At 35.7% G+C, this 18,205-nt stretch overlaps 3 protein-coding genes across 4 annotated transcripts; all 3 read right to left on the bottom strand.

Moving 5' to 3' along the window:
- Positions 1–5,368: 5,368 nt before the first annotated feature.
- Positions 5,369–7,599, bottom strand: LOC126709813 (U11/U12 small nuclear ribonucleoprotein 25 kDa protein). 2 transcript variants are annotated; one of them, XM_050410156.1, is made up of 4 exons: positions 7,130–7,597; positions 6,926–7,031; positions 6,389–6,488; positions 5,369–5,703 (listed from the first exon to the last, which is right to left on the bottom strand). In XM_050410156.1, the coding sequence occupies exons 1-4, from the start codon at positions 7,341–7,343 to the stop codon at positions 5,608–5,610; spliced, it is 516 nt and encodes a 171-aa protein (XP_050266113.1). In that variant the 5' UTR covers positions 7,344–7,597; the 3' UTR covers positions 5,369–5,607. The 2 variants fall into 2 exon arrangements, with proteins under 2 accessions (XP_050266113.1, XP_050266114.1); XM_050410157.1 differs by having other exon boundaries at positions 5,610–5,757; positions 7,130–7,599.
- A 4,349-nt stretch (positions 7,600–11,948) lies between these two features.
- LOC126708078 (uncharacterized) lies at positions 11,949–13,055 on the bottom strand. The gene is made up of 2 exons (XM_050407900.1): positions 12,700–13,055; positions 11,949–12,596 (listed from the first exon to the last, which is right to left on the bottom strand). The coding sequence occupies exons 1-2, from the start codon at positions 13,053–13,055 to the stop codon at positions 11,996–11,998; spliced, it is 957 nt and encodes a 318-aa protein (XP_050263857.1). The 3' UTR covers positions 11,949–11,995.
- Positions 13,056–13,072: 17 nt separating this feature from the next.
- Positions 13,073–14,263, bottom strand: LOC126708077 (uncharacterized). The gene has a single exon (XM_050407899.1). The coding sequence runs from the start codon at positions 14,261–14,263 to the stop codon at positions 13,073–13,075; it is 1,191 nt and encodes a 396-aa protein (XP_050263856.1).
- Between the last annotated feature and the right edge of the window lie 3,942 nt (positions 14,264–18,205).

Below are 18,205 nucleotides of genomic sequence, written 5' to 3'. Positions count from 1 at the left end.
ACTTTTGGCAGAGTGATAATTGGATGGGAAGGAGGTCAGACAGCGCCATTTCAGTAATCCAAAGACCATAGTCCATATACCAATAGACCATGTCTTTTGTTTTGGATCTCCTGTGTCAATGTGTGTACCAGGATGTCACGCAAGATACTATGGCTTGCACCTTTTATTTCTTTCTTCTTTACTTAATTCTTCTTCGTCAATTGGTGTATAATCACTTAATGCTTTTGAAATTTTCTGCACACTTTGAGTGCTGGCAGCATCAGAGATACTTTGGTGAGAAAGTATATAAAGTGTCTGGAGGTTATTTTCCTTTATTTGAAAGAACAATCTTAAGTCAAAGATGCATATCAGTATTTTGATAAATGTACTGCAAGAGAATAGGAGCTAAGTGGCACTAAAATGAGTGATCACGTTATATTTTATGGATATGATTTCCATCCTTTCACTTCTTTCTTTTCGCTCATCATAGTTTGCTCATTTGAAGCTTTGGATTTTTGTTTTCTGAAATAATGGGGGCTCGATTGAGTTCTTATTGTTTGCATTTGCTACATTTTATTATTATTAGCTTAAGTAGTAATTATTTACTATGTATTGGTGGTTTGAACAGTCAAGAAAGGAACTTGAGAAATCATAAAATAATTTTATTATTATTATTTTTAAAATTCTTACAGAATTGGAGGTAATAGAAGAGGACATGATGAAAGGAGAAGGGAAGAATCTAAAGAGCGCAGCAGAAGACAACATGTTGAGCATTATGCAAGTTGTGTCTCTTTGTGGTTCTAATCTCATCGAGGTACTCTTTTTTCATTTTCAACTCAGATGCTACTAGTGTGCTTCCTCTGTCTGCTTGTTCATTTGTTTTATTAATTTTTCATATTACAGATGGTGAATTTGGTTCTACTCAATATTGATTATCTGCCACCAAGGTTGATTACTACCAAACAAACATGGACCTCTCCTCCTTCCTCTCTACAAAGGAAAAAGGGGAAATGAGAAAGAAATAGAAAGGGAAAAAAGGGTTCTCTTTCATGCAGTTGGAGTCTGTAGAAAAATGCACCCATTTGATGATCTTCTCTATCTTGAGGATATTGTGGAGTCAAAGATCCAATTTCTTTCTGAACATTCAAGATATTACTCTTAATTTTGCAATTAGAACCTACTTATTAATAATCTTGCACCAGTCATCAATACTATGTATGTAATATTAACTATTAAGAAAGTAAATTTCCGACAGCTTTCATCTCTATTTTTTTCTTTCAAATTAATCTATTTCAAGGATCTCTATTTTTTTCTTTCAAATTAATCTATTTCAAGGAAATTTTCAGATGATTTAGATAGACTATGATGAGATGATGTCAGTATTTTAAAGAACTCTAAACCATTCACATATTCCTCTCTATTTCTCAATTCCCGTTTTGTTTGTGGTTGTTCTGCTTTGGGTGGGTGTGTTTAGGTGTTTTGACAACATGTGCATTTGGGTGTGCATTTAGGTGGTTTTGTTAAGGGGTGGCACTTTGTGTTCATGTGTCTTAAGCATGCTCCATGATGACTTCCTTTTCTTTTATTGCTGAAGATGCAGACAGTTAGTTGGCAGATTTCAAAGAGTGGTTTGATTATATTTCTCATAAATTCTCAAACCCAAAATTATGTTCCACCACAATTTTGATGATAAAATATATTTTGTATCTTCTATTTAATGGTGTTGACAGCTTCCAATTTTCATAGGATCTTTCTTTGAGAAGACAGTTTCAAATTTAGGTGTTAATTATTATTTAGATTTGGGTATTATTTTGGTTCGATTGTTTATGATTTAGGTTTTTCAGTTAGAAGTAGTTTTGTTTTGGGTATTTTGGCTTTGCTTAAATTGGTGTAGGGTATCTCATCCATCTATTTTGTTTGTGAATGGAAATCAATTTTGCATATTTGGGTCGTCTTGATTTTGGATTGCACATTCTAATTAAGAGAAAGATGAAGATTTGCTCTATCACTCTGTTGATGGCCATTTTGGAAGTCCAAGTGGAAAGGAGAAGTCCAGCAACGCGGATAGAAAAGAGTTGGTAAATGGATAGAAAATCCATTAAGCCCAAGCGGCAAAAATAATGGATCACAGACCCATGAGATAAACAAATGGGCCTTGAGGAGGCAAATGGGCTTAAAGGAGCCTAGAAAGAGAGAAAAAAAAAAGAGCAAACCATGGGTGGTATATGATATGGAAAAGTGAGAATAAGCCACGACAGACCCAAAGTAATGAAAGTAAAGAAAGTAAAGGGTTGATGGCAAGCCCATGAGCCCCAAGGATGAGGGATAATGTAATTGGGCCGGGGAAGCCTAAAGAATTCAGTAAAAGCCCATGAGAATGCAAAGTTAAGAAAAGGGCCAAGGAAGCCCAAGGAAAGCAAATGGGCTAGAGACGCCCAAGAGAAAACAAATGGGACACAGGAGCCTGCCAGTGATGTAATAAAAGAACCAATGGTCGTACTGGGCCACTGGGATAAGAATAAATGGCAGGTCCAAAGAGACCTAGCAGGATTGGGGCAAACAACTTCTCAGCAGGAATGATAGAGTGGTATGGCAGGAGATGGTAGCAGAAAAAGGGATGGGCTGAAGAAAGGCAAAGCCCATCGTCAAGCAAGGCCCAGCCCCTGAGTGGGGCAAGCCATAAAAGAAAGGGAAACCAGAAAATGGTAAAAAAACGGACGACAGACTGTGCAAGCCAACCATGGTGAACGCATGAGCAGTAGATAGATTTTGGATATACATGGAAGAAAGGCACGCGCAAGGCCCAAATATCACCAGCCTGTACTCAACCAATACAGGACATGGTGAGGTCATGGGTCAAAGGTAAGAGGGCATGGTTTGGCGGTGGGGAGAGGATAAAAACCTATTCTGAGGTTCCTGCTCGGACTCTTTTCGGGGAAGTGTCCTGCTGAAATGACATACCATCCAAAAGAAGTAAAGTTGAGTTGGAACCACTAGGTGCATGCCATGAGGGATAGGGAGAGAGAAGGCACCCACAACATAGCAGGGAAGGATGTCACGGCAGACAAACAAACAAACAAAATAATTTTCTTTTGTTTGGTAATGGAAAGTGGGACACAGACGGACTAGTGGTGGTCGGCAAGTACACTCAGACTAGATAAAGGAGGTTAAGGGCTAAAATAGTAAAATTCGGTCAAGGCAGGCACTATAAAAAGAGGCCCTTGCCGTGAACAGGGGACGACACTAGGACCAGGGGATAGGAACTTGAAAAACCGGGGAATAGAAAACAAGTATTGAGAAAAAGAGAAGAAAGAAAAAAAGATAAGAAAGGGGAATACTAGAAGAGAAGGAAAGAAAAAGATAGAGAGTTAGAGTGGCAGGCATGCACCAATAGGTTGATTCCCTCTCTTCCTCTCAAAGTCCTGCTCTCTGTCAGAAACAAAGAATTCTCTTATGCACCAATCATTCAGGTCCGTTTCCCTCAAAGTGATTAATTTTCATGGCAAAATTTCCCTAGGAGATTATTCACGTTGAGAAGAGACGTTCTTCCCTCTCTGATTTTGGTCTTGCGGATAAGATTTAATCTGATTCATTTCTTCTTTTGATTAACCCATATACTACCCACTTATTTCCCTTGCTTTCTTTATAGAAGTAATTGTTGTTAAACTGTGATTATCTTTTCTTGATTAGGGATTATTTATTTACTTTAATTAAGAAGTCAAAGTACTTTCTTTTGTCTTATTATTATTATTATATCTACCTGCCATGACTCATCTAAAACAGCTCTGCTTGTTGTAAGCACGCTCTTGGCGAACGAGACATAGTTTGCGCATAAGTCGGATCAAATTGAGTTGCAGCTGGACCGGTCTCAACTCCTTTACTCAGAATACTTGGGCCCAGTACCGCAGGAGATAGCCTAGCCCGATATAACCAAAAAGGCCAACTACACACTCAAAACACAAACCTTTTAACAATCAAAACTACACCAAAGTTTTATTTTAAAATTTAATTTTTTGGGCAAGGTGATGTTACTGAACCTTTAAAAATTTCTTTCAATTCCAACTAGTCACTTGGAAAATTTTGTTATTAGGTCTCAAAAGGGTTGTTAATTAGTTCATGGCATTCCAAAGTGATTGGTCCCTTTTTTTTTAAGCCATTGGAAATATGCAGTTTAATCTTGAACCACAAGAAGTATTGTTAAGAATGTCATTTGAAATTGAATGAGAAAAATAAATCAGAGAAGAAGACAACATTTGATGTTTAGAGTGTTGGGTCAAATATTTTCAAATCTTAGCATCTATCTAGAGATTCTGTCTTCGAAAGTCTCATATACTGTTTTTCTGTATCTTAGTTTTTTTATTTATTTTTATTTTATTATTTATTTTATTTATTATTTATATATATATATATATATATATAAAAGAAAAAGAAAACTAAGAAAAAAAAATTGCTAAATCCTTAAAGCATTACAATACAACAATTAAAGCAATAAGAAGTAAAAAAACAATTCAAACATTACAATACAACAATTAAAAAATATAAACAACGTAAATATTAAAACATAAATGTATAAATTCAATAATATAATATAAAAAACATCATAAATTTAAAGTTAGGAGACTAAAAATACGTATGTATGTCTTATAAAAATATACAAAAATATTTTTTATTATTAATTATATATAAATGGGGCGAGTGCAGACAGGGCGGGTATACTCATTTCATTAAGGGCAGGTGAGGCAGGTATCCGCGGGTGTGGGTTTAATTGCCATCTCTATATTTTAGTATCATTTATTATTTTGTAAGTTTTTCTTTGTTAATTTGCGAATTTTGGGTTACTAAGTAAGTTTGTAGGTTTTTGCAGAGGTTTTTTTTTTTTTTTTTTTGGTGGTGGGGGGGTGGGTAGAGAAATTTAATGCAGTGATCAATATCACTAACACAGGATTACGATTAATGAAAATCAGAACAACTATGAATGGTTCAAAGGTTAAATTCAAATGTTTTGCTCAAAGAATAATATGTTTATGTTAATATAGTCACAGTTCAAATTTTATTGTAATTTCTTTTAGTTTATTTACAATTGATAATTATGTAACGTATATCACACAAATAAAGGTGGATCTTCTTCTGAGAAAAAAATGTGATAGTATTGCATTTCATTTGCCTATAAAATCTTTTTTATTAATGCTTTTTTCCATCCACAACTGAAATTCTGATTCGGCCCCATATGATATGTTGATTACCAACAAAAAGGAAAAACGGCCCAAAGCCGATGAACCCTTGCAAAGGAATATTGAAAGAATCGTAAAATTTTGGGTAAGTTACAATCAAGCATCTTCTATGCCTCCATCCATGAGTGTTTTAATTTCAAATACTCTCACTTTCATGATTTCATTTAATCATTCCTGGCATGTAATAGATGAACAAATTAATCATCCTTAAGCAATGTTTTATATTACATTATTACATTGTTGGTCAGCACAAAAAAACCAAAAGGTCGAACAGCTTATCTATATTTTGGATTTGACAACAAGAATTAGCATGATTGGCTACAGTTATAGAAAAGTATAAACAAAGGAGATCCAGAACCCGTGCAGCACCATGAGATCAAGCAACATGATTGATTTTTCAAGCATACTTGTTAAGACCATGAAAGAAGCGGTGTTTTCTACCCCTTGAGTGCTTTTGAGAATCCTTTGACATGACGTAGGGGATGAAGTGTACCTACATTGGCACAGCATATCGCCATTTACTTACACAAGTACCCAAGCATTATATCTTGAGTAATAATATCAGAACAATTCCATGAATACACATATACAAGACAATGAAAGAGAGAACCAATTATGAGGAACTTATTAAGGGGATTTGGATGTTCCACAAAATTTAACTACCCCCACCCTGTTATTCATGGCCTATGAAGATAGAAATAAAGTGAAACATTAAAGAAGCCTGATAAAATTATATGTTTTCATTGGAGCAACAAAGTTTTAACTTTACCAACACTTCTAGGGAGGGCTCCCACTTTCCAAAATGGCTCAATGAAGAATGCAGATTCCTAATTTTTAGTTCTGATGGATATGTATGACAAAATGAAAACATAAAATTTTGTAAGTCAACTAGCTAAACGGCACTTCCTCCCCCACAAGTGTGGGTAGAGGATGAGGTCGTGTGTTTCAAATCCACTGGGTGTTTGTGAAACTTACCCGTCAAAAAAAGAAAGAAAAATTGTAAGACAACTAGATGCACCCATACTTAACGAAATCATCAAAATGGAGTAGAAATCCATGGAAATCAAGCCTTCATAATAAATACAAGAATTTTTCAACAGGACATCTAGGTAGGAAAATTGAAGAAATGGTACCCATGCAAATTTTTTTTTGGAAGTTAATAAGGTGTAGAACTAAACCTGAGAATTATTACGTATGCCGTAATCCTGAAGCACAGAGTTATCATCAAGTAGCTTCTCCTTATTGTATGATAGGCAAAAATTTGCCCAAACATGCTTCCTGCACATAGGTGACATACAAACATAGTACATCAGTATGAACCAGTTGTTTCAGTTTCCATATGGATTAAAAAGGAAACAAAAATGCTTCCCATAAAAGCTAATTTTAGCATTTCTTTGTACATTTTATTTTCTCCATTTTTCTATCTGAGAGACAGCATTCATTAAATATAACAAAGAGGTTGATAGGCTGCTCTAAATACAAAATTTGACAAGTACTAAGAAAAACTTGTGATATTTGCAAATTCCCATTATTTATGTTTCAAGGGATCAACTGGGCTTTGGCTCAAGCAGTAAAGGTAGGATTGGGATTGGGTCTTTTAATGAATCATATTGTAGTGAAATAAAAGAAAAAAAATCGCAAAGATTATACAAGTAACTCGGTATGCTTCATAGGTTGCCAATTTATGTACTATATAATTAACCAAAAAAAGTTACCACGAAATGTGACGATGACCCATTTTGGATTGCTCCACATTGTTCACTTTCTTCTTGATTGCAAGCTTCAAATCCTTGACCGTTGCCGAATTCATCAGTGCCACATCTTCATCACCACCAAATGAGAATGAAATTTAAAATATTTTTAGTTGACAGTCACATGCTTGTCAAAATGCCAAGCTGAGAGGGAGAAAGAGAGAGTACCGAAGGAAGTGTCATCCAATTTGAGGATGGAGATACGCATGGCGCTACCCAATTCGAGGCTGATGAGAGTGTCCACGTCCGATAAGGTTGGATTCTTGGGCACATCAGCAAGTATAGGATCATGGAGTAGAGCGGCAAGCGTTGAGTTTAACCTTGCCTTCTTCACGTAATCTTCCACGTTTTCTTCCCTTTTCACACTAGATTCCATCATCATCACGTGTGCGTCTCCTTCTCTCTTCCACTCTGAAATCTCAAATGATCAACAAGCAAGCAAGGTACTGGAATGGAAAGATGATTTTTCAACGTCAAGCTTAACTAACTCGACAAAAGATGAATCTAGGCTTGAAATTTGACTATAGGCTCAGCATTCCTTTATCATTAATTGTTGGGTGCCTAAAGCACATGGTTCAGCCCACAAAGTAAAAGCCCACATATGGACTTGTTTTTGTTCCGTGGCTAACTAGTATTCCAAGTTCAAGTATATTTTGTATTTGTGTGATACAAGGATGGTGTGGCGGCTAGGGTTATTTAAATAAGGATTATATGTGATTTTTTTTTTTTTTGGGTGTGTGCCGCATATGAAAAAGAAAGGGGTAGGTGCCGCACAGTGAAAAAGAAGGGGTGCCGCATAGTGAAAAAAGAAAAGAAAAAGAATTGTTGTATTTGAGAAAGATAATTTGTGTGTGTGAGAGAAAAGAAAAATAAGAGAGATATTTTTTTTAGTCGTGAGACATACACAAGAATTATTATAAATATTTGTGTTCTTGTGTGTGATTGCTAATATTTGTGATAATATTATTTGGGACTCAAAAAGTGGTATTTGAGCTAAGGTTAGAGTGAAAGCGATGGCCGGAGAAGAAGGCAAGGGTACAGGAATTGAGAAATTTGATGGAACAGACTTTGCGTATTGGAGGATGCAGATTGAAGATTATCTCTATGGAAATAAATTGCATCTACCTCTTTTGGGGACGAAACCGGAAACTATGAAGGATGAAGACTGGAACCTTCTTGATAGACAGGTATTGGGAGTTATTCGATTAACTTTGTCAAGATCAGTTGCACACAATGTTGTGAAAGAAAAGACCACTGTGGATTTGATGAAAGCTTTATCTAGCATGTATGAAAAGCTGTCGGTTAACAACAAGGTGTATCTAATGAAGAAGTTATTTAATTTGAAGAAGACAGAAGACACTCCTGTAGCGCAGCATCTTAATGAGTTCAATACAATCACAAATCAATTATCCATGGCGGGAATTGAATTTGATGATGAGGTTCGTGCATTGATACTTTTGGCTTCTTTACCAAATAGTTGGGAAGCCATGAGAATGGCGGTGAGTAATTCTGCAGGGAAAAGCAAACTCAAATATGACGATATTCAAGATTTGATTTTAAGTGAAGAGGTTTGCAGGAGAGATGCAAATATAGACAATGCACAAGACCAAGCTTTTGTCATGGAGAACAAGAGTAGAGGTAGAAGCAGAGGACCTAATGATCGGAAATTCAATGGTAGGTTACAATCAAGGGATATATCTCAATTCAAGGAAACTAGAGAATGCTTCCATTGTGGGAAAAATGGTCACTTAAGAAGAGATTGTTGGCATTAAAATAAGGAACAAAATAAAGGAAAATATGAAAAGAATGATAGTGAGAAAAATACTACAGTTGCTGTGATTGATGAGGATGTTGTGGTGCTCTCTATTGAAGAGCAAAAGTGTGAGCATGTTGCTAATAATGATGTTGAGTAGGTTGTTGATTTTGCAGCCCTCTACCATATTATCCCTACGAAGGGGTTGTTTACCACATATAAAGCAGGAGATTTAGTACAGTGAAGATGGGTAATTCTAGTTACTTAAAAATTGTGGGAATTGGTAATGTGTGCAATGAAACCAATGTTGATAGTATTATGATATTGAAGGATGTGCGACATGTTCCAGATTTAAGGATGAATGTGTTTTCTACATTGGCTATGGATTGAGCAGGTTATTGTAACTACCTTGGTAATGGAAGATGGAAACTTACTAAGGGGCCATTGGTTATTGTAAGAGGACATGCATGTTGCGGTTTGTACAGTGTTAGGGTACTTTTTTTTTACACCTAATTTTATTTGAGTACCACCTATTTATTTTTCAAATACTATTAATAAGTTATTGGGTTTTTCCAAATATTTTTTGCTCTATTATTATGTTAATCATAAATATTTCATATCTCATTATCTAAATTGAATCATGATATAAACTATCACAAAAAACCCAAAAACTCATATTTTATCCAATTTTATTATCATTATTTGGCTAAACCCAAAACCGACCCTATGAACCCAATGCACACATCCTATTCTATTTAAAGCCCAAAAATACTTATGCTTGACAATATTTGAAATGCCCAATTTTCATTGGCAATATCAAAACCCAATTCTTATTGACATTATCAAAACCCAGTTCTCGCTGGTAATATTTAAACCCCAATTTTCATTGGCAAAATCAAAACCATTTCTCGTTGGCAATATCAAAGCCTAGTTCTCTCTAGCAATATTTAAAACCCAATTTTCATTGACAACATCAAAGCCTAATTCTCATTGGCATTATCAAAGTCCAGCTCTTGCTGGCAATATTTAAAGCCCAATTCTTATTGGCAGTATCAAAACCCAATTCTCATTGGCAATATCAAAAACCCAACTTATGTTGGCACTATTAAAAACCCAAGCTAACTATTTGGCACTATTTTATCAAAAGCCCAGGGTTATTAATATTTAATACTATATCATAGTTATTTCACTTAAAAGTCCAATAATGAAAAATACTTTAGATTCTTAAACCTATTACTATAATATTACAAGCTCATGGAATTTATGAATTATCTATTCTCAAAACCCATGGCAATCATCTTATAAAAGCCAATGGAAAGTTATGATTATTGGACCCATGTCATTTATTTATTTCATATTATAAACTCATGTTCATTATCTATCTTACATCACAACATTCATAATATTTATTACTAAAACTCATGGTAATTATTCATCCTACATGTCCATTATGATTATCTATAGAGAAACTCATGAGAACATCACATTATTCCATTATAGTGGTTGTTACCATATTTATTTAAAACCCATGGTAAATATTATTCTCAAGAAAAATATTGGAGGTCATTATTTAAAAAAGCCCCAAAGAAAATATCATTTACAAAGTAATCCATAGTAAAAATTATGAGAAACTATACAAGTTGTTATTTAAAGCTAATGAGAATTAATACCAAAAATCTATCATAAATATTTATTAAAGCTCATGAATTCATTTTATTTCTACTAACAACTAAAGCCCATGAGGGGTAAAAAACTCATGGCAAAGCATGTCTTTAATGCCCATTTTGTAGGCCCAAGAATCTCGTAAAGTAGGGAACAAGCCCAAGCAAAGAAAGGGCCATGTGGCCCAACTAAAAGTGCTGAAATGGAGCAAAGTTCCAGCCCAAAAAGGTCCCTAGCAAGAGGCTTGAAAGTGGGCAACCAGCCCTTGTTCATCTCTAACCAAAGTATAGCTAGAAGCCCCTACAAGAAAACCAAGTCTTTGAGGATGAACTAGGGGCTATCCCATCAGTTTTCTGCCACCCTCTACCTGACGTGAACAGTGCCAGAGGGTTGTCATATCAGCTGAAATTTAAAGGATGATGGAACTCCATCATCTTCCTCAAGACTGTACCTCCAACGGAAGGGGAGCTGAAATCAAATTATCCGACTTCAACAAATTGATATTATAATTGTCAAAAACGTTCAAGACATGATTCATGTGCCAAGCCCATGAATCCTAAAGGGGAAAATTTGGGAACATGTGGTTTGGAGGGCATAAAGGGATCTCCAGTGGAATCCTTTGAAGTGGACTTAAACTTTGACACCTGACTTGGGGTGTTGAATCCTACTTCCTAGGGTTCAAATCTCAGTTGCAGCACTAGGATTCATCCTTAATACTTGCCTTAATCCCATTGGCTGAACATAATCTCAGCAATCTTAGCATTTAATGCAAGATTACTCCAAATACTACCTTGCCCAAAGAAGCAAAATAGCCCCAAAAGTAAATCTCCTATTTTTAGGTCAAATCCAAGTTATTAATTCAGCTGACCTGCTCCCCTAAATCAGACCAACGTTTTTTTGGATGCTTGTTAATTAATGTTTCTCTAAACTCCATTATAAAAGTATAAGCACCTCAGCCCACAAGGAGACAGCCACTCCCTCTGAAACTCTTGATTTGTTGGCTATTTTGTTGGTGGTTTAGCTCTCCTTAAGCTCACCACTCATTTCTCTTAGGCCACACCCACCTACCCTCAGATATTCCTTTCCCTCCTCTACATAATTACAGCTCATAAATGTCTTCCAATTAGTCACAGACAGCCCACCACTCACTAAAGCCTTAATATTAGTCCTATCCCACTCACTCAAAACAGCCCACATTACCAGTTCATACCTTATGTACACATACTCACCAAAATCTTAGTTTAATACTTGCTGCACTAAGCTGGGATCTTATGTTGCACGGACACGGACATGGATATGGGGATACGACAATTTTTGAAAAATAAGGACACGACACGGCGACGACACGACGGTTAAATAATTAATTAAATTTTATATTTAGGCACATTTTTAAATATTTTTAGACATAAAATACATTTATGTCTAGAATTCAAATTATGTAAGAACTACAAATAAGTAAACTAACACCCAAAGTAGTACAATAATACACATAAAATGTTTAGAGTACAAACCAGAAAAGGATAACAAGTTCAACATCAAACTAAAAACATAAAAGGATAACAAGTTCAACATCAAACTAAAAACATAAAAGGATAACAAGTTTTAAACTTTCAAGATTATCACAGAACAACAACATCATCGTCATCAACATAGTCATTATTCTCAACAATACTTGTCCCCATCTTTGGCTCATCTAGTGTGAGATAAGCAATCTCAAGCAACCCAGGTCCTCCAAATGGTTCATCCCAATTATCTCCACCAATGTCCCACTTCTTAGATTCTCCTGTAGTGTACTCGGGCCTCCTCCTTGAAAGAAGTCGAAGATTAGAATGAACAAACACTAAATCTTCAGCACGTTTAGGAGTAATTCTATTCCTCCTCATAGAATGGATGAAGTCATATGTACTCCAATTCCTCTCAGCACATGATGATGAGTAAGGCTGTTCAAGAAGCTTTAGAGCTAAAGTTTGAAGCAGTGGTAAACTAGACCCATAAGTTGACCACCAAAGCATTGGATCGAATCTCCACCTATCCTCCATGTTATCCTTATCATAAGTCTTAAATGCTGAAAACAAACCAAACTCCATAATAACATTCTGCCAATCATCAGGATCAGGAAAGATCCTTTTAAGGCACTTGTTTCTCTCCACTGAAATTTCAGCATCCTTATGTGGCGTAACACGGCCTCTGACTTCCTCAATCCATTGACTAGTATAATACCTAGTTAAAAGCAAATAAATAAGTGCAACTAATGAGTTTAGTTTATTTGTTTGGAAATGCCTAAAGAATATAAACGAAAAGATTAAAGAGATTGAAAAATTACTTCGGATTCAAGGAGTGGGCTAGGCAATGAAGTGGTGTGCAATTTTTAGTCCACCGGTCAATGAGTATATTGTGTACCACATCATAGAATGGAGACTCCTCATAGTCTTCCTTGCCTTCATGCTGGTATATTTCTTTCTTCATATTTTCTATCATGGAATCCCACATTTTATACTCCTTATGGAGAATAGGTGCATCTGTGTCAGCCACTCGAAGCATCTCATAAATAGGTTCTGTGAATCTCAGAATATATGTAACCTTGTCCCACCACAAATCATTCAAAACATAATCCCTCACAGTTTGAGCTTTTCCTACATCATCTTCTCTATGTGACATCCATTCCTCACTAACGACCATATTTTGAAGATTTTGTTTTACTTGAAACAATCTTTTAAGCATGATGATTTTGAAGCAAATTGTGTTTCAGCAACAACAAGTAACTTCAAAGGGGAATATGAATTAAAAATTGCTAATCTCATAGAATGATTTGTGATGAAAATATGAATGAAAGTTGCCTCATCTGAAACTTGTGCAATCCAATTACATTCATTATATGCAACCTCATTTTGCAAAGAGTACTTAGGTGCATATATATTCTTTAAAGCCAAATTGAGGGTATGCACAACACAAGGTGACCAAAATATATGAGGATATTCAGCTTTAACAATAGATCCTGCAACCTTCATAACAGACGCATTATCAGTAATAATTTGGACAACATGTTGATGCTCAACCTCACCAATGACCTTTAGAAACAAGTCAGCAATGAAGTGCTTGTCTTTGTACTCTTTGGTCTCATCAATGGATTTGATAAAAAGTGGCCCTTTCTGTGATGTAGCCATAAAATTGATAAGTGGTCTTTTTTGTACATCTATCCACCCATCACTTACAATGCTTAAACCCTTTTCTTTCCAAGTGTCTTTAATTGACCTCAACAACTTCTCAATATGTGCCCTCTCTTTTTGCAATAGAGTTGTTCTTAATTTATTGTAACCCAGAGGAATATAGCCCATTAAATTATTATTAGCTGCAAACTTGATCATCTCAATCCAATACAGGTTCTTAGCAAAGTGAAAGGGTAAACTAGCAGAATAAAATGTCCTAGCAATAAGAGAATCTAATTGCTCTCGACATTGATTGTTAAAAGCCCTCTCCAAAGGAGAATTCCCAACCCCTTTTTTTTTTGGAAAAATGGGATGACTTGTAGCTGTACTACTCTCCCTACTGTCCAAATTAGGACTAGTAGGAGAATCAGTTGGTAAAGACACTAGCTTAGGCTTCTTCAATCTACGTGAAGATTCCTCAAACGCATCTTCTAATTTCTGCATTTTATCATGATACTCATCTCCAACCTTGGCACATGCTTGTATTCCAAACTTAAGCAGTTTTAACAAGTGTGCCTTCACCCTTGAATAAGACCCCTTGAAAGTTTTTTCACAATAATTACATTTGAAAGAAACATTCCCACCACTAACACTTACTTTTTCTAACCTAGTAACATATTTCCATAGAGGAGCAGCAGCTGTCTCAGCTGATGATTTCTCACTTTCATTTTCAGTATTCATTTTAGTAAAATCATTTACAATATTTAACTTCAATAAATAAATAAAACTATAGCAGGACACATAAAAACAAATTTATAAATTATAAGTTATAACTAATTAAAAAAAAAAAAAAAACAAACAAACAAAACGCGTTATAAATAAGTGAGTAACAGTCCACCCACCCATTTACCAAAATTAACATCTAAAAGATAGAAAGAAAGAAAAAAAAAACAGAGAGAGAACAAAGAAGAGAATCAGACCTGTTGTTTGCGCCGAGAGAGATAGAGATCGGAAGGGACAGAGGGCACGGTGTCGATGTCGGAGCTCGCCGATTGGCTTGATCTAACTCTAGCGAGGGACAGAGGGCAGCGGCAGCGACAGAGGGAGGGTGGGTTTTAGCGACAGAGAAAAACTTGAGAGTTGAGATGTGTGGTTTCAACTTTCAATTTTCAGACTCTAAACATGCTTTATTGTTTTAGGGTTATCACAGAATCAACGGTATTGGTAAGTCCACTTGTCAAAATCTGTGATTTTTTTTTTTAATACTGCTGGCGTGTCGGACGCGTCGGAACACGCTTGGTGCCGTGTCAGAGCCGCGTCGGCGTCGTGTCGGAGAAACGAAAAAAAAAAAAAAAAAAAAAAAAAAAAAAAAAAAAAAAAAAAAAGGACACCGCCGAACACCGGAATCTGGCGCGTTGTCCCCATTCTGGTGTCTGACACGTGTCGGACACGGACACGACGCCAAAAATGGCGTGTCCGTGCAACCTAGCTGGGATCTCTCTCTCCTTTCATACCATGCCAAATAACTCCTTTTTCATCACTATGCAGCCACTAATATTTACTTATTGTTTTACTATGGGAGGCTATAATGTATTTGAGACTTTTAGGATTTTTTTTTGTTCATATTAATGTAATGATGGCTGAGAGTACTGTGGACCCTATTGAACAAAATACACAAGAATTTCCTAAAGTTAATGCTTTATTAAATTTATTTAATAATTGAATATAATTTACCATACCGTAATTACCCTACCGTTGGAGGACTGATTTGAACTATGATGCTGTAAAAAGACTAATAATATAACAAACTAACAATAGTAACGTGTTTATTGTGCTTTGTTGTTGTCTTCTTGTCAGGGTGCAGCCTCTATCTCTTGCTTGGGCGGGCTTACACGACATCGAAAGCCTTTGGGCTTTATTTCAAGAGCCCATCATTGAGTCTTGGCTTGGCTACCCTATATTTTATTTGGGAACATCAAAATTTTCCCCTTAACAACAGGACTCATGTGAAGATCTGTAAGAAGAAGTTCAATGAGATTAAAATTTTTGAGAAGACTCCAAAGATGAATGTCGGGATTAATGGTGTTGAAACCAAGAGGATGAAATTCTCATTGCCTAATAGTGCTTCAGAAGAGGAAGTGGTAGGTGATGAGGAATATGAAGATGCTAAGGCTACATGGGATGATGATGAAGTGAAAGATCCTAGAGGTCTTGAGTAGGGGGAGCAATATCCTCCACTAAAGATTGTTGAACTTTTTGAGAAGAGGACTACTGGAAAACATCATACTGTTAGTTTCAAGAATAATTGGCTTCTGATGAGGGGGAGCCAAGGGATTGAGTCTCGGCTTGGCTACCCTATATTTTATTTGGGAACATCAAAATTTTCCCCTTAACAACAGGACTCATGTGAAGATCTGTAAGAAGAAGTTCAATGAGATTAAAATTTTTGAGAAGACTCCAAAGATGAATGTTGGGATTAATGGTGTTGAAACCAAGAGGGTGAAATTCTCATTGCCAAATAGTGCTTCAGAAGAGGAAGTGGTAGGTGATGAAGAATATGAAGATGCTAAGGCTACATGGGATGATGATGAAGTGAAAGATCCTAGAGGTCTTGAGTAGGGGGAGCAATATCCTCCACTAAAGATTGTTGAACTTTTTGAGAAGAGAACTACTGGAAAACATCATACTGTTAGTTTCAAGAATAATTGGCTTCTGATGAGGGGGAGCCAAGGGATTGGATTAAAGAAATCCAAGATGAGATGAATTCTTTGAGAATGAAAGGTATTAACATTGATGAGGTGTTCTTAGTGTTGGTGAGGATAATGAAGAAGGTCAAGCTTGAAGTCGATTTGACTGACATGGATTTGAACCGAAGAGCAAGATTGAAGATCTCCTCCTATTAGTGGGCTGGAGGGGGAGATTGTTGAGTGCATAAAACACTTGGTCCAGCCCACAAAGTAAAAGCCCACATATGGGCTTGTTTTTATTCCGTGGCTAACTAGTATTCCTAGTTCAAGTGGATTTTGTATTTGTGTGATACTAGGATGGTGTGGCGGCTAGGGTTATTTAAATAAGGATTATGTGTGATTTTTTTTTTTTTGGTTGTGTGCCGCATAAGAAAAAGAAAGGGGTAGGTGCCGCATAGTGAAAAAGAAGGGGGGTGCCGCATGGTGAAAAAAGAAAAGGAAAAAGATTACTGCCTTTGAGAAAGATAATTTGTGTGTGTGAGAGCAAAGAAAGATAAGAGAGATTTTTATTTTATTTTTTATTTTTTTTAATTTTTTTTTAATCGTGAGATATACATAAGAATTATTGTAATTGATTTGATAATAGTGAAATCATTCGAAGTTTGTCCTGTGGTTTTTCCCTTCAAAGAGAAATGGTTTTCCACTTAAATATTTGTGTTCTTGTGCATGATTGCTATTTTGGATATTTAATATTTGTGATAATATTATTTGGGACCCAACATTAATTCCTACTGAACCATTTAAAAAAAAAAAAAAATCAATTGAATACTTATCCATATTTCCAGCATTTAAAAATTCAAGATTAAAATTTCCACATTATTTTTGTAATGACTTACCATCTTGGTTATCAGGCAAAGGGAAGAAAGCAAAAGAGAGGGATCACTTCTAACATCAATGACAACTAAATATCCAGCTCCTGTATACCACTTAATCATTTAAAATACTAAGAAACACTACCTCAAGCTACTTGGGAGTGCAAATTGATAATTCAAAATATTGAGAATGTGATAGAGTCACTGCCAGGGGATTGTGTTTTTTAACCGCATCAATAGGAATTGTCACAAGCTTGTTTACCTGTAAAGTTGGAAGGAAAAATTATTGTCAAGACTCAAAGAGCAAGCAAGGAAGTTTTGATCAAGGCCGTTACTCAGTCAATACTTACCTACTCTATAAGCTGCTTCCAATTACCAAATAGGCTGTGCAATGAGGCGAATGTGTGTTATGTACAAAGTTCTGGTGGGTGCAAAGATTGGAAGAAAAGAAGACACATTGATTGAGTAGGACCCATTATGATTTTTAAGTTTATCAAAATCCCTTTCTTTCCCAGGAAAATTTTAGGGACAACAAATGCCACATTTTAAAGTTTAATTATGGGGGTTATTTTTGTCCATGAGAATTTGGTGGATCATAACTACACAGAACCATACGGTTTCCTAAATTTAACAAATGATCTGGAAATGTATAGCAGGTAATGTACGCTAATAAAACAGTCCACTTAATGCTTGTAAGGGCCATGAGTATGAAATTTGCACGATGCAGGAATGAGGGAATTTGGTTAATAAAAGACCATATATTAGTCCTTGTATTTTGAAAAAATGCCAGAGTATTATGAGAAGACTGTTTTAATTCGACCTCAGTTTTGTTAACTCTTTGATGTCCCTTCAGGCTCCACCAAAGTAGTGGGAACAATAACAAACCATCTCATGTTTATTTAGATAGTGTTTTCTTTTTTGGGGACGAGCTGTCTATCTAGAGCATACTAGTCTCTAAGATATAATACTAACAATAAAATTGGAACAATGCATGCTTAGTCAAATATTAGAAGAAAAGATATGAACAGGAAGTCATCTACCGGCACACAAAAGTTCCCAACAAGATGGAATTCAAAGACACACACATCATGGAGTCAGAACAATTAAAATATCTAATAGACATG

The sequence above is a fragment of the Quercus robur genome, chromosome 12 (genome assembly GCF_932294415.1).
Source record: "Quercus robur chromosome 12, dhQueRobu3.1, whole genome shotgun sequence".
Classification (NCBI taxonomy): domain Eukaryota; kingdom Viridiplantae; phylum Streptophyta; class Magnoliopsida; order Fagales; family Fagaceae; genus Quercus; species Quercus robur.
This window is presented reverse-complemented; position numbering and strand designations above follow the sequence as displayed.